This window comes from Anneissia japonica, unplaced genomic scaffold (genome assembly GCF_011630105.1).
Source record: "Anneissia japonica isolate Jap-2015-1 unplaced genomic scaffold, ASM1163010v1 scaffold643_len365518_cov145, whole genome shotgun sequence".
Taxonomy (NCBI): Eukaryota; Metazoa; Echinodermata; class Crinoidea; order Comatulida; family Comatulidae; genus Anneissia; species Anneissia japonica.
The window spans coordinates 238,513-252,729 of record NW_022720534.1 but is presented as its reverse complement, the minus strand read 5'-3'; the positions used below and the strand labels follow the sequence as shown (position 1 = coordinate 252,729).

The window sequence follows — 14,217 nt, the reverse complement described above, 5'->3', positions numbered from 1 at the left end:
ACGAACCCTCCTGGCTACGGGCTTGATATTAACAACACACAAAAGCAGCATGTGAATTTTCACAAAATTAAAATTAATTAAAATTATTATTTATTGTTAATGGTCAATCTCTGTGTACATGGAAGCATTAAAACATCACAAAGCATCAGTTCTCTGCAGCAGTTAATGGCATTTTGGTACTCAATCTGGATCAATTTTGGATCTCAATGATAAAAAAAAAGTGATGCAGTATTCTTTAAGATGCATAAGAATACATTCGTCACTGGTTTGTGAGCCAATAGCAAGCACTTAAAATTAGTAGGTGGAGTAAAACCAACCATACAAATTTAAATAAGTTGTTTATTATAAGTAAATTTATTTGATTAACAAGTACCTCTTTGATGCAAAAACTCTAAAGTAGAAAGTTTATTGGAAGTTTCTGAGAAAAGTACACCTCGATGTGTATGCATTTGAACAACAAAGTTGATCCAAGCTTTAATTATTGTTTATTTGTATCATTTAACCATTGAAATTTGTTAATCCATTTGAGACTTGGAAAAGAAGTTGAATTTTGTTGCTATCTTAGTGGGTAACATATTTTGGTAGCGGAAATACACGTCATTCCGATACTACATTTGGTAGCGGAATCACGTTTTTTAAACCTTTATTTCTAAAAATATATAAAAAAATTTATTTAAAGCCTATTATTTTCTGATACATCTATCAGTAGTCTATTATCACCTGTACTTTAATTTTTGAAAAATCAATACTTTTGGAGAAATTTTTAAAAAATCACTTTTTTGGTAGCGGAATCACATAAATTAACCAAATTTTTTAAATAACAAAAAAAATAATTTATTATTTGAAAATTATAATTTTCACCTTTAAAAATGATAATAGTACCTATTCTTTTGTAAAATAACATGAATTTAGAATTTTCCAACATATACATTCTGCATAATAATTGCATTTAAGTAAGCTATTTTTTACTATATTTTAAAATTTAAAAATACTATGTATTTGGATCATTTTTTTCACATTTTACCATTGAAATACCAAAATATTGATTTTTGATCTTAATTCTATATAAAATGAGCTTTAGTTTGATAACAAACTTGATGGGATTTGATAAGTATGAAAAATTACAAAAAATCACTCTGCATTATGAAATTGCCCTTTTAACAATATAAATTTATGTAAAAATTATAAAATTTTACTCATCATTGAGCATTAGGAATAAAGTAGTACAGTATCTATGTGCTACTGTATCAATCAATCAAACTCTACTGTAGGCCTACAACACAAAAAACCCAAATAATTATGTTTCATGTAATTGACCACAAGGCTTATCTTTAGGCTTAATGTTTACAATTGACATTTAAATTACCTTGTATTTGTATTATACCAGGGCTGATCCATCCTTCTGTAGTTGTGAGCACAGGTTTCTCTTCTTTGATAGCCAACAATGGTTGATGGAAAAAATGATTTTCACACGTATCTGTGAGATGTGCCAACACTTATCTGAAAATTCAGAGATTTGAAATATGTTACAGTAAAAAACAATTAGTTAATGAGCAACAATTGACAGGGTAACCAGAGAATTAAAACAATATCAACTACTAACCATAACTTATTATATCAACTTCTGTCCATTATCTGGTTTTTTTTTTCAACTTCATTTAGGTACTTTCCACTATTCTACCATGTTCTGTTAGAAGACATAAAATGAGTGTAATACAGGTACATTGCAAATTATAAAAAGGGCAATAAATTTTTTAATGGGGAGGATAATACTGTATGCAGCATCAGAAGGTGGCTTTCTAGTCGAAACGGCAATAAACCAAAATGGCAATAAGTCAAAACAGCAACAAGTGACTTTTTTACCAGAACGGCAATGGATCAAAATGGCAATAAGTGACTAAATCAGAACGGCAATAAACCAAAATAATAATAATAATAATGGCCTATAACAACAACATACATACGAATGAATTTAATGATAAAAAGACTGGGGGGAAACAATATCAAACAAAGCAGTAGACAATTCAAATAAATAAAACTTTAAAATACATTGGACAAAAACAAAATATGAGGCAAAACAATTTATGTACAGTAATTAAAAGTTTAAAAAAAATGAGAAAAAATAAAGAAAAATAAATAATAATAATAATAATAATTGGCAGGGCCTATGCCCTAGCCTAACCAAGTAGTAGTAGAGTAGGTAGCTACGCCCCTAGCATAGGGCTAGGCCCTATTTGTACGAAAAACTAGGTACTACTTAGGCTAGGGCTAGGCCTGCTAGGCTATAACTACTACTACAGTACAGACAGACAGTAGGCCTAGGCCTAAGTTAGCTACGAAGATAGGGTAGGCCCAGTCTGCCTTGGATTTTTATTATTTTTTTTTTTACATTAGTATGGTTCTATCGTATTCTTATCTTACCTTTTCTATCGAACACTGCATCATCAGCTGCTGCATCGTCCTAGCTAGCCTAGCCGGAGTTCGCCTAGCCTAGGCTAGGCTCAGCGTACCGGCCCAGCTAGGCTACGGCTTCGTCGGCTAGAGGCTGTATGAAACATTCAATCAATCAAGTTGTGTTGAATATTAAGTCTTGCATCAATGAATTATGCTTACTTTGTAGTTATCAGTGAGCAAACCAGCTATTATTGTTGTATTTTGTACCTTAAAATCACAGATATTTGTCAAACATTGGTAGACTCCACTGGTACCTGGTACTGCACACACAATGAATTTGAATGTGGATCCTAGGTTTCCATTGGTCAGTTTCGTAAGGTTGAAGGAGTGGCCAATGACGGCAGGGCATATAATGATGTCATTCACTCCGCTTGTGTGGGGAGGGGGGTCGGAAACCTGGAATGCCATATCATACCACATGGAGGATGATACCAATGACAATACAAATAATTAAATATATGAATAAATAATTAATTAATGAGGCCTAATGATAATAAATAGTAGGCTATTAATAATAGGCCTAATTAAAAGTAAATATTAATTAAAGCAAATTTGTTAACTATTTTATTATGCCATACTACAGTATCATCCCTCGGTCCTCCGTGCATCACCGGCTGTGGGTCCAAGCCCAAGCATTTTAGCCAGTAGCTGGATCAGTTGAGGTCAATTGAACCATGTTGATGTCGTACCAATTAGACCAGTTGAAACTTGGAGCCCCATTTTGTAACCAATTGGAACAGTTGAAACCAATGCACCCATTGAACATACCAATTGGACCCGTTGATTGATACCAGTTAAACCAGTTAAAAGCCATTTGACCCATTGAAAATACCAATTGAACCAGTTGAAACCCACCAGTTGAAATCCCAACTGGTCTCAATGTTTTTACCTGGGTTTGGACCCATCGGATTATACCATTTACACCCATTGGATAATACCGGTTAGACCCATTGGATAATACCAGTTAGACCCATTGGGTAATACCAGTTAGACCCATTGGATATTCCAATTAGACCCATTGGATAATACCAGTTAGACCCATTGTATAATACCAGTTTCCATTGGATAATACCAGTTAGACCCATTGTATTATACCAGTTCGACCCATTGAATAATACCAGTTCGACCCATTGAATAACACCAGTTAGACCCATTGGTTATACCAGTTAGACCCATTGGATATTCTAGTTAGACCTATTCGATAATGCCCAGTTGGACCCATTGAACAACACCAGTTGGACCCATTGGATATTACCAGTTCAACCCATTGAACAATACCAGTTGGACAAAATACCAGTTGGACCAATTGGGTAATACCAGTTGATAGATTGTTGAATAATTTTCACTACAGAAAATATATATACTGTAGTACAGATGCTTTTTGTGTAATTGTGAGTTTGTAGAAGTAAAGGTTTGGATACAAATTACATACACAGTTCAGACATAATCTGCATACAACGTTGTTTCGTCCTTTAAGGACTCATCAGTGCAGCTCAGATAAGTTTGAGATTGAGCCTTAGCTATGAAACAAGCAAGCTTGTAACAAGGCAGTTTAAAAGCACTCGTATTTTTGACGATATATATATATATATATATATATATATATATCGTCAAAAATCCATGTGTGTTCTTGAAATTATATAAAAGGCGTTGAAACAAGGAATTGAAGCAACAAGTCACGTGGACTATAAAACACTGATTTATTTCAAAAGAAATTTTCGACCAGTCCTCTGACTGTCTCTTATACACATCTAGATGTGTATAAGAGACAGATATAAGGCTTATATTCATGTATCATGCATAGGAACGTTGACGCCTGCAAGGCTCTGGTTTAAAATTTAATTTATGCCCTCCACTGCCTTAAAATCTCCAAAGATATACATATTTATATAAATTTTAAGCATTTAATCATCCTACTTTACATTCACCAATAAAATTGTATATTTATTTTCTCCTCCGTCTGGATGTTTTATGCAAACTTTTTGCTGAATAAAAAAACTAAATTTTATCTTTATTTTTATTCTGCCCTCCTCTGATGATCTTTAGAAGAAAAAGTATGCGAAACAAGGAATAAAGGAAGTCTCGCCTTAGCTACTGATGAAATAATATCCATGTATAACAACGTTTAGGATTACTGTGTGGATCTAAGCACTACATTGTTATTTTATTATTCGTAAAACCCAATCTGTTTAGCTTCTATAAATATATATTGAATTATAGGATGATACTAATAATACTAACAATAATAGTACTCAACACATCCTTAATAAAATCATATTTAAGACGATCAAAGCGTTTAATACTGTAAAACCAGCTAAACTTTCATGTGCAAAAAAAAAAGTACCATACAAAATTTATTAATATCGTATGTTAATGAGGATTGTAATTATCATGTAATTATTAGCTGTGTCTGGCCAGCTAAACCCTAGAGCAGATAGGCAGGCTTATGCCTGGGCCTAGCTAGCATTAGACAGAGGCTGTAGGCTTTTCTAGCCTAGAACTCATGATACGATATTGTCATCATAGATGATCTATAGTATGGTGTTCATCTCATGAATAAATTTAGGTATTAGGGCACATAGAAAGAATTATTAGAATAATACTCCTTTAAAATAAAAAAAATGTGATGAGGGTGGGTTTTTTTTATTCCCGCATCAATATTTCCAAATAGTTAGTGTGCGCAGGAGTGATAATCTAACAATTTTTTCATATGTGCCCATATCAATTCGCGAAAGTTTCATGTCACAAAAATTTCTTGTTTTACATTACTTGTAATGCTGTAATTTAACCTCTTTGAAATTTTTTGTGCACCAAGCCTCTTAGTTTTTACTGCCAGGCCTTGCTGAAGACTGAGTGGTTAATTCTAGACAAATAATTGCGTTGCATTTATCTGTGATGCAATTGTGGAAGTGCTTCGCAATTAGCGTAAAACATGTCACATTTTGCAATGCGATACTGGGTGAATCGAACGCTGAAGCCCAGTAAAAATACTTTATCGTAAATTAAAATTAGATCATCTTATTCACATTCACTTCACCCTTCTAATGCATAAAAAATGTAATAATTTGTCATAATTGTGCTGTGATGATTGTGTGTAATCCCAAAGGTGTTAGGAGACATGTTACCTATATCAATAATTCAGACCTATAATAAATTTGCACAAAAACCAAAGTCAATGAAAACACTAATTTTGAAAATTTTATTTGTGTTGCATGTCTTTTTTTTATTTGATAAATCGAAGTGAGTAAATCTTAAAAGCTATTATTTTTAGGTCTTCTTTTTTTTTCTCAGGGCCAGTTTACAGAATTGCGAGGATGCAAGTAGATTTGAAAAAAGGGAGGCGATTGAATACTTTCTTAATAATCTTCGTGAAAAGTATGAGGGAAAAAGGAATTCGTACTGTCTGTTACTATGATTCATGGTGAAACTATTGACGATTCTTATTGATACACTCTTGCATGGACCCTATCAATTTGAGGATATTCATAATCTGTAAAAACGTTAAATATGTGATATTCCCAATGCGATCAAAATGATGGAATATTCTTAATTTCCAAAGAGCTGGAGAAATTGAATTGTATAGTTATTAAGGGTCATAAAGAAATTTTGATTTCATTTACCACTATTTTGTATTTGCAATTGACAATATTGCTTTCTCTATAAAATAAATAAAATGATTGATGTGTTAAAATGAAGTAACCGTTTTGTATTATCATTGCAGTGAAAATATTTTGTACATATACAAGCAATTGAAAAGTTTCATTTTCAGAAAAGGAGTAATTTGTTGAAATGTACACCTAGCTCATGGTCATCGACTCAGCCAATATTCAAACCAGAGTTAGAAGCCAAGTCAGAAAAGTGTGGCCTCCATATTTGTTCTCTCTCGGCCATGTCAGCTAAACCATACAGCCTCCCATATGGGCAAACCAATATGCCATCCATATGAGCCAGAAAATATGGGCCTCACATATGGGACACCTATATACCACCCATGTGCAGTTGCAATGGGTACCATGTTTGTCCCACATGGTGTTTTGGTGGAGAATACGAAGGGCCCCATATGGGCAAACCCATATTACATCCATATGGGCCAGAAAATAATGGGCCCCATATACAACCCATGTGCAATTGCATATGGATACCATGTGAGAATCCTGTATGCCACCCATGTACAAATGCATAAGGGTACCATGTTGGCCCCATATGGGTTCTCTGAAAGATGTGGGCCCCACATGGGGCTTGGGTGCAGAATCCGGAGGGTGCCTTAAGGGCTAGTCCATATCATACCCATAGGTTGGGAAATATAGGTTCCATATGGGCCCCAAATGGGTTATACCTGGGCTATGGGCTAAATCAGATGGGCCCCACATGGGGCTTGGGTGCAGAATCTGGAAGTTTCCTCAAGGATAGCCCATATGGTACCCATATGGGTCGGGAAATATAGGTCCCATATGGGAAACCCATATGCCACCCATGTAAAAATGCATGTGGGTTCCATGTGGGCCCCAAATGGGTTATATCTGGGCTATGTGGGCTAAATCATATGGGTCCCACATGGAACTTGGGTGCAGAATCCAGAGGTTTCCTCAAGGATTGCACATATGGTACCCATATAGATCTGCATATGGGCACCATATGGGTCCCTTATGGGCTTGTTACCTGGGTACTATCATTCACATAAACAGATTATCAGGGGCGGATTTAGAGGGGGGCTTAACAGGCTTTAGCCCCCCCCTAAAATTTCATAGCCATTTCTTTTTAACTGCTTTTTGAAGGTCCAAATTAAAATATTGTTTAATGTTTTCTTCACACACATCATATTTATGGGCTAAACATTTTACAGTAGTTGTTTTTCAGTGATAAAATAAAAATGAAATACTTTTTTTAACCGATCAGCGGACAAAAAACGTAGCTAAGAAAGCTGCTTTTGCCTACTTTTCAAAGTGGGGGGGACATGGTATCGATTGTTTCCCCCCCCTCCCCCCACTTTTCACCAATCTTCTATATTTAAAACCCCACTTTTACAAGCGAATGGAAAGAATAACAATTACGCATGACTCATGAATTTTGTCACATTTTTCAATTGTGCGGTACGTATTTTCCGGACCAAAACCAAGTAAAAACGCAATTGTTTAAACATTTTTTAACCATCTCAGAAACCCACTAGATCGATTTTATGGGTGCAACGACTATCAGAGGCTAAATTTATTGTGAAAACAATGTACTGAACGTTGTTGAAATTGGAAGCATGTATCCTTATTAGGATAATATTTTTACAAACTCAAAAGTGCACAATCTCTTATATAAACGATTTATTCTTTTTGTATATTATTATGACCCGTACGTATATACTAGTGTTTAATATTATCTACATACATAGGATTACTGTTTTTTCTAATTTCACGGATATGATGTCTACCTATTTCGATTAAGTGATAAGCCTACAAAAAGTTTACAAACTCCAGTGTTACGTTGACGCAGTCTCGCAATGACGGCATAATAATCAGTGGTAGATTCAAGTGGGGCCAAGCCGGCCCTAATTTTTTCAAAATTATTTTTTTTAAATGGAAAAAAAAACAAAGGAAAATTAGAATTTAGGTCTGAGAGTGCCATTTCCGGCAATCTAGATGTGTCATAATCATAAATTTTCTTACCTCAGCCCCAACCATGGTGGGACTGAGGTGGTAGTCCAGCTACACTCTCCATCTGTAAAAGTCCCTCTCTGGGCCCAGCTCTATTTCAAATTACTGGATCTGCCACTGGATATTTGAAAAATTTCGTATGGAAATAAATGTTATTTGCATTGCTTAAAATCAATTAAAAGGCTATATGCGCCAGAGCTTCCGGGGCTTCGCCCCCTGGTCTCCAACCATTGCTTGGGCCTACAGCCCAAGGCTTTATTTGTCCATCTCGTCCCCCCACTTTCAGCCACGGATCAACGCCCTTGGGTCAGAGGCAGGTATTTAAACGTTTGTATGATACACTGAACATTTCGTGTCGAGAGAGTTGTTCCAGTTTAGTTTTTTTCTGATTGCTTGTCGTCGGATACTACTACTACATTTAAAACATTTTAAGGGGAATTCTTTTGTCGTCTGAGGTTCTCCTTAACATTGTCAAATTTTAGGGACAGTATTTTTATTATGGAACTGTTTTCACCCTCTTCATTGTCTTATGTTCCCCAACCCTTTCACCAGGATTTTTAAAGAATGATGAAATTTCAGAAAATGTCCTCAAAATTTTAAGGGTGGTGCACAAAATTCTAAAGGGTGGATACAAACAATTGCTATTTTAATACATAGCAAGTGACACGCTAAGTCTGTTTATTGACCTTGCATTTGCATTAATATTTTTTTAAAGCGTGGTTCCAATATTTTAAGCATGGCGTATAATTGCCTTTTTAATATTTTTATTTAAATTATGTTGTTTCTGTGAGTATCCTGCGTGAAAAGATATTTTTATCTGCCATTAAAGATCCTAGTTAATCGTTTTTCATATTATCAATTTATTTACATATATTCTTGTTATAATAATGATTTACTATAAATATTGTTTAACATTTACAAAAATAAATGTTGTTTAATGAATGAATAATTATTCAAATCCACTTGCACTTGACAACAACTAGGCATCAGTTATTATTTTTAATGGTGTCTACCACATATTTCTTCTTCAATTATATACAGATACTAAATAAAAGCTCCATTGTACAAGTATTACATATATATATACACATATACATATATATATACATATATACACCCACACACACACACACATATATATATATATATATATATATATATATACGCACACACACACATATATATATATATATATATATATATACGCACACACACACATACATACATACATACATATAATAGCTAAAGTGTTCAGCTACCCCTCTGAACCCCATCTTATCGGACGGAGACACCTCCTCCCAAACCTAGCCTCCGCAGGCACTTGGAGGCGCTTTACACATATACCTATAGCCCCTACTAACCAAAACTTCTGGATCCGCCCCTGATTATGTTAACTACATTGGCTGTATCGTTTCCCTAAAGTGAAGAAAAATTAAAGGGCCTGGAATCGACTTGCACATACTTTCTGATATGGAATGTTTGTTATAATGCTGACATTTGTGTCCTACATTCTATTTAATTTATGAACCTTTTTGAGACATAACTTATACAGTAATGATAAATCTGTACTGTATTAAAATATTCATGTAAATACATTTTAATTTAGTGTTTGGTGTGTATTTTTTATATATTTCTATGTATAATTCTCCGTTTGGAAGTTTTTCTAAATAATTTGAAAAATTACATCGAAAACTTTTGAACGCTCATTAAAAACACTTTAAAAACATCCGGTTTAAATCAGCCAGAAATTTAAGAGTTCTCCTGTAACACCTTTTGAATTTTCCTTTTACCATGGTATGGTAAAATACCATGGTATGTCATACGAAAAATCCAAAATTTCAGCTTCAGTTTGCAAGTGGTTTTTAAGTTATGTACCACGCCCCCTTTTTTATTCTAGTAATGGCTCCTTTAACACAAGCGACCCCCCAACAATGCTTCTTCCTCATTCAGAATTGTTGTGGGGTCACTTGTGCTGTGCGCCAGGGCCGACTGTTCCATTTTGTTTTTGAGGTGTGTTCTCATATTTGAGAATAAATAGGCAATTAGTCAGTTTATCCAGGTATGTATCCACTCATAGACTACCAACATCACTACTGATTTGTGTAATTGCATACATAGGGGTTTCTTTGTTTACCAATGGAATTTTTAACTTGAGTCGATAATTAAGTGTCCAAAAATATGATCTAAATACCTAAGTAAGTGGTTTCATTATATTATAGTCCTTATTTTGTTTATATTTTATTTCTTTTTCTGTCATCAATTTGTGAATATCAAGAATTATATTGCGATGTATGGAAGCAGGCCATGCGTTGTTAATTTTATGATCATATATACATTTTTTTTTCTTGCAAATCATACCACTGATGTGTGTTTTTGTAATTAACATTCTACATACTTTTACTATTTTAAGAATGGAGACACAGCATTACATGTAGCTGCTAACTGGGGATATTCATCAGTGGTTAAACTACTATTAGACACAGGGGCATCAATTCTCCTTTCAAAGGTAGGGTATCCAAACTTCGAAACATATTTCAGATAAAAGAAAGTCTGAAAACATTTTAGTATTAAGGACATTGTCGTGTCATAATTGTATTTTTTAAAATAGCTTTAGAATCTAGGAATATAATACATTGAACTGTTGGTTGGTTTGAGCTAATTTAGTTGCTTCTTAATAGACCGGTTTGGTTAAAGTTGACTTGATGCATATTCAATAAAAGAAGTAATACATCTCCAGTGTAACTAACAAAAGTATTAACAATGTTAACATACTTATTGTATTGTACCATATTAATTTACTATTTATTATCTCTAACCACAAAAAGTCGTTTTTCTTATAAATGAAGATACTGTAGAAGATTGCAAACCCACCATCATTATGTCAATTCTTAGTTACTAATATACACTCTGTTATGTTCTATAATCAACACTCTCAGAAAGGTAACACGCCTCTGCATGCCTGCTTCCTGAATCAAGATTTAAGTTATGATCATCACAGAAACGTTACTGTAGCATTTATGATGACTCATCCAAACATAGTATCCATCAAAAACAGTGTAAGTATGCCATCAAGGTGTATGTTTTACTTTAAACTTAAGCCTTTCCATGAAAGCATATTTTCCAGATATCTGTCTAAGGATATATTTGCTACATCTTTTTTTGTACCCTTAACTAGTAATTTATTTATTACCAATAATCATTTTTTCCCCTGTATGTGGAATGATAAAACAATGTCTTTTAACATGAAACTCTAAGTGTAATATCAGGTTTTTGTCATTGCTTTTTTATGAATGTGATCGGAGAGTGTTTTTATTTCTGATGAGAACAATTTGTTATCTTGTCATTGAAATTATATCATGAGTCATGTTCAAACATTGTATATAGTAGTCAATCTGCACGCTGGAATGTTTAAGATATATCGGTATTGTTCCCAGGTAAAAATTCCCATTGAAACCCATTGAAATTTCCAATAGGTCCAATGAGGTTCAATGGGTCCAACTGGTATTTTTCAATGGGTCCAACTGGTTGAACGAGGTTCAATGGGTCCAATTGGTATTTTTCAACTGGTTCAACTGGTATTACCCAATTGGTCCAACTGGTATTTTGTCCAACTGGTATTGTTCAATGGGTTGAACTGGTAATATCCAATGGGTCCAACTGGTGTTGTTCAATGGGTCCAACTGGGCATTATCGAATGGGTCTAACTGGAATATCCAATGGGTCTAACCCCAGCTAGCAAGCGACGTTGACCCGACGTTGGTTGAAGGTCAAATAATTACGTTGGCGCAACGTACTTACACAAAGGTTGGCCCGACGGCCGTTTTTCCATCAGCCCAACATGGATTCAGCTTGTTGGAAAGACGTCGGCCCGACTAGTTGGATCTACGTTGGCCGATAATGTTTGTGCAACGTCGTCCAATCACGTTGGCCCAACCTACCTTTCTGATGTTGCCTAGACGTTCGTTTTTCCATCAGGCCAACGTCGATTCAGCCAGTTGCAAAGACATCTATCCGACTAGTTGGATCAACATCGGGCCGACGTTGGTTGAAGGTCAAATAATTACGTTGGCACAACGTACTTACACAAAGGTTGGCCAGACGTTCGGTTTTCCATCGGCCCAACATGGATTCAGCTTGTTGGAAAGACGTCGGCCCGACTAGTTGGATCAACTTTGGCCCGATAGCACTTGTGCAACGTCGTCCAACCACGTTGGCTCAACGTTCGTTTACTACTGTTGTCTAGACGTTCGCTTTTCCATCGGACCAACGTCAGTTCAGCCAGTTGGAAAGACGTCGGTCCGACTAGTTGGATCAACCTCGGGCCAATGTTTGTGCAACGTCATCAAACTACGTTGAGCCAACGTTCCTTTTCTGATGTTCCCAGGTAACAATCCCACATGGGGCCCATATACAAAATATCTGGGAAAAGTCTTATGGGCTACCCCATATTTTTCCCTTATGGGATCCGTCTGGGCAATCACATATGGGCCTTGCCCATGGTTTACCCATATGGAGCCCATATGCCAAATATATAGGCAAATATATATGGGAATGCCCATATTTAAAGTACATGGGCCCCATATGGTAAATACCTGGGCAGATAGATATGGAAATGCCCACATTTAATCCGCATGGGGCCCATGTGCCAAATATCTGGGAAAATACATATGGGCATGCCCATATTTATCTACATGGGGCCCACATGCCGAAGACCTGGGTAGTTGAATTTGGGTATGCCCATATTAATTTCGTATTGGGCCCATGTGCCAAATATCTGAGAAAATACTTATGGGCATACCCACATATAATATACATGGGACCCATATGCCAAATACATGGGCAAGTAAATATGGGAAGCCCATATTTAATCCAAATGGAGCCCATGTGCCAAATATGTGGGCAGTTACATATGGGCATGCCCATATTTAATTTGCATGTGACCCATATGCCAAATAACTGGGCATATAATTATCGGAATGCCCAAATTTAATCCACATGGGTTCCATGTGCCAAATATCTGGGAAATACATATTGGCATGCCCATATTTATCTACATGGGGCCCACATGCTAAAGACCTGGGTAGTTGAACATGGGTATGCCCATATTAATTTCGCATTGGACCCATGTGCCAAATATCTGGGAAAATACTTATGGGCATGCCCATATATAATATACATGGGACCAATATGTCAATTACCTGGGCAAGTAAATATGGGAGGCCCATATTTATTCTAAATGGAGCCCATATGCCAAATATATGGGAAGTTACATTTTGCATGGGACCCATATGCCAAATAACTGGGCATATAATTATGGGAATGCCCAGATTTAATCCACATGGGTTCAATGTGCTAAATATCTGGGAAAATACATATTGGCATGCCCTTATTTATCTACATGGGGCCCACATGCTAAGGACCTGGGTAGTTGAACATGGGTATGCCCATATTAATTTCGCATTGGGCCCATGTGCCAAATATCTGGGAAAATACTTATGGGCATGCCCACATATAATAAACATGGGACCCATATGTCAATTATCTGGGAAAGTAAATATGGGAGGCCCATATTTAATCTAAATGGAGTCCATTTGCCAAATATATGGGAAGTTACATATGGGCATGCCCATATTTAATTTGCATGGGACCCATATGCCAAATAACTGGGCATATAATTATGGGAATGCCCACATTTAATCCACATGTGTTCAATGTGCCAAATATCTGGGAAAATACATATTGGCATGCACATGTTCAGTCTACATGGGCACCACATGCTAAATAACTGGGTAGATAATTATGGGATTTCCCACATTAATCTAAACGGAGCCCATGTGCCAAATATCTGGGAAAATAAATATGGACATGCTCTTGTTCAATCTACACGGGCCCCATATGCCGAATAACTGGGTGGATAATTATGGAAATAATACCCGCATTTACTCCACATGGGGCCCATGTGTTAATAGCTGGGGAAATACATGGGCTTAAGGTAGTGTTTAATTTACACATTTACATATGCCAAATAACAGGGAAGATAACTTTGGGAATGGCCACATTTAATCTACATGTGACCCATATGCCAAATATCTGGGAAAATTCATATTGCAATCTACATGGG

The 14,217-nt window shown here is 35.7% G+C and overlaps 1 protein-coding gene across 1 annotated transcript in view; it reads left to right on the top strand.

Moving 5' to 3' along the window:
- The first annotated feature begins 6,371 nt into the window (after positions 1-6,371).
- The window catches only part of LOC117111375 (ankyrin repeat domain-containing protein 27-like), an 18,840-nt gene continuing 10,994 nt past the window's right edge, over positions 6,372-14,217 (top strand). The window contains exons 1-3 of the mRNA XM_033254287.1: positions 6,372-6,599; positions 10,507-10,602; positions 11,033-11,152. Coding sequence (XP_033110178.1) covers positions 6,372-6,599; positions 10,507-10,602; positions 11,033-11,152 — 444 coding nt within the window. The remainder of the gene's footprint in view (positions 6,600-10,506; positions 10,603-11,032; positions 11,153-14,217) is intronic.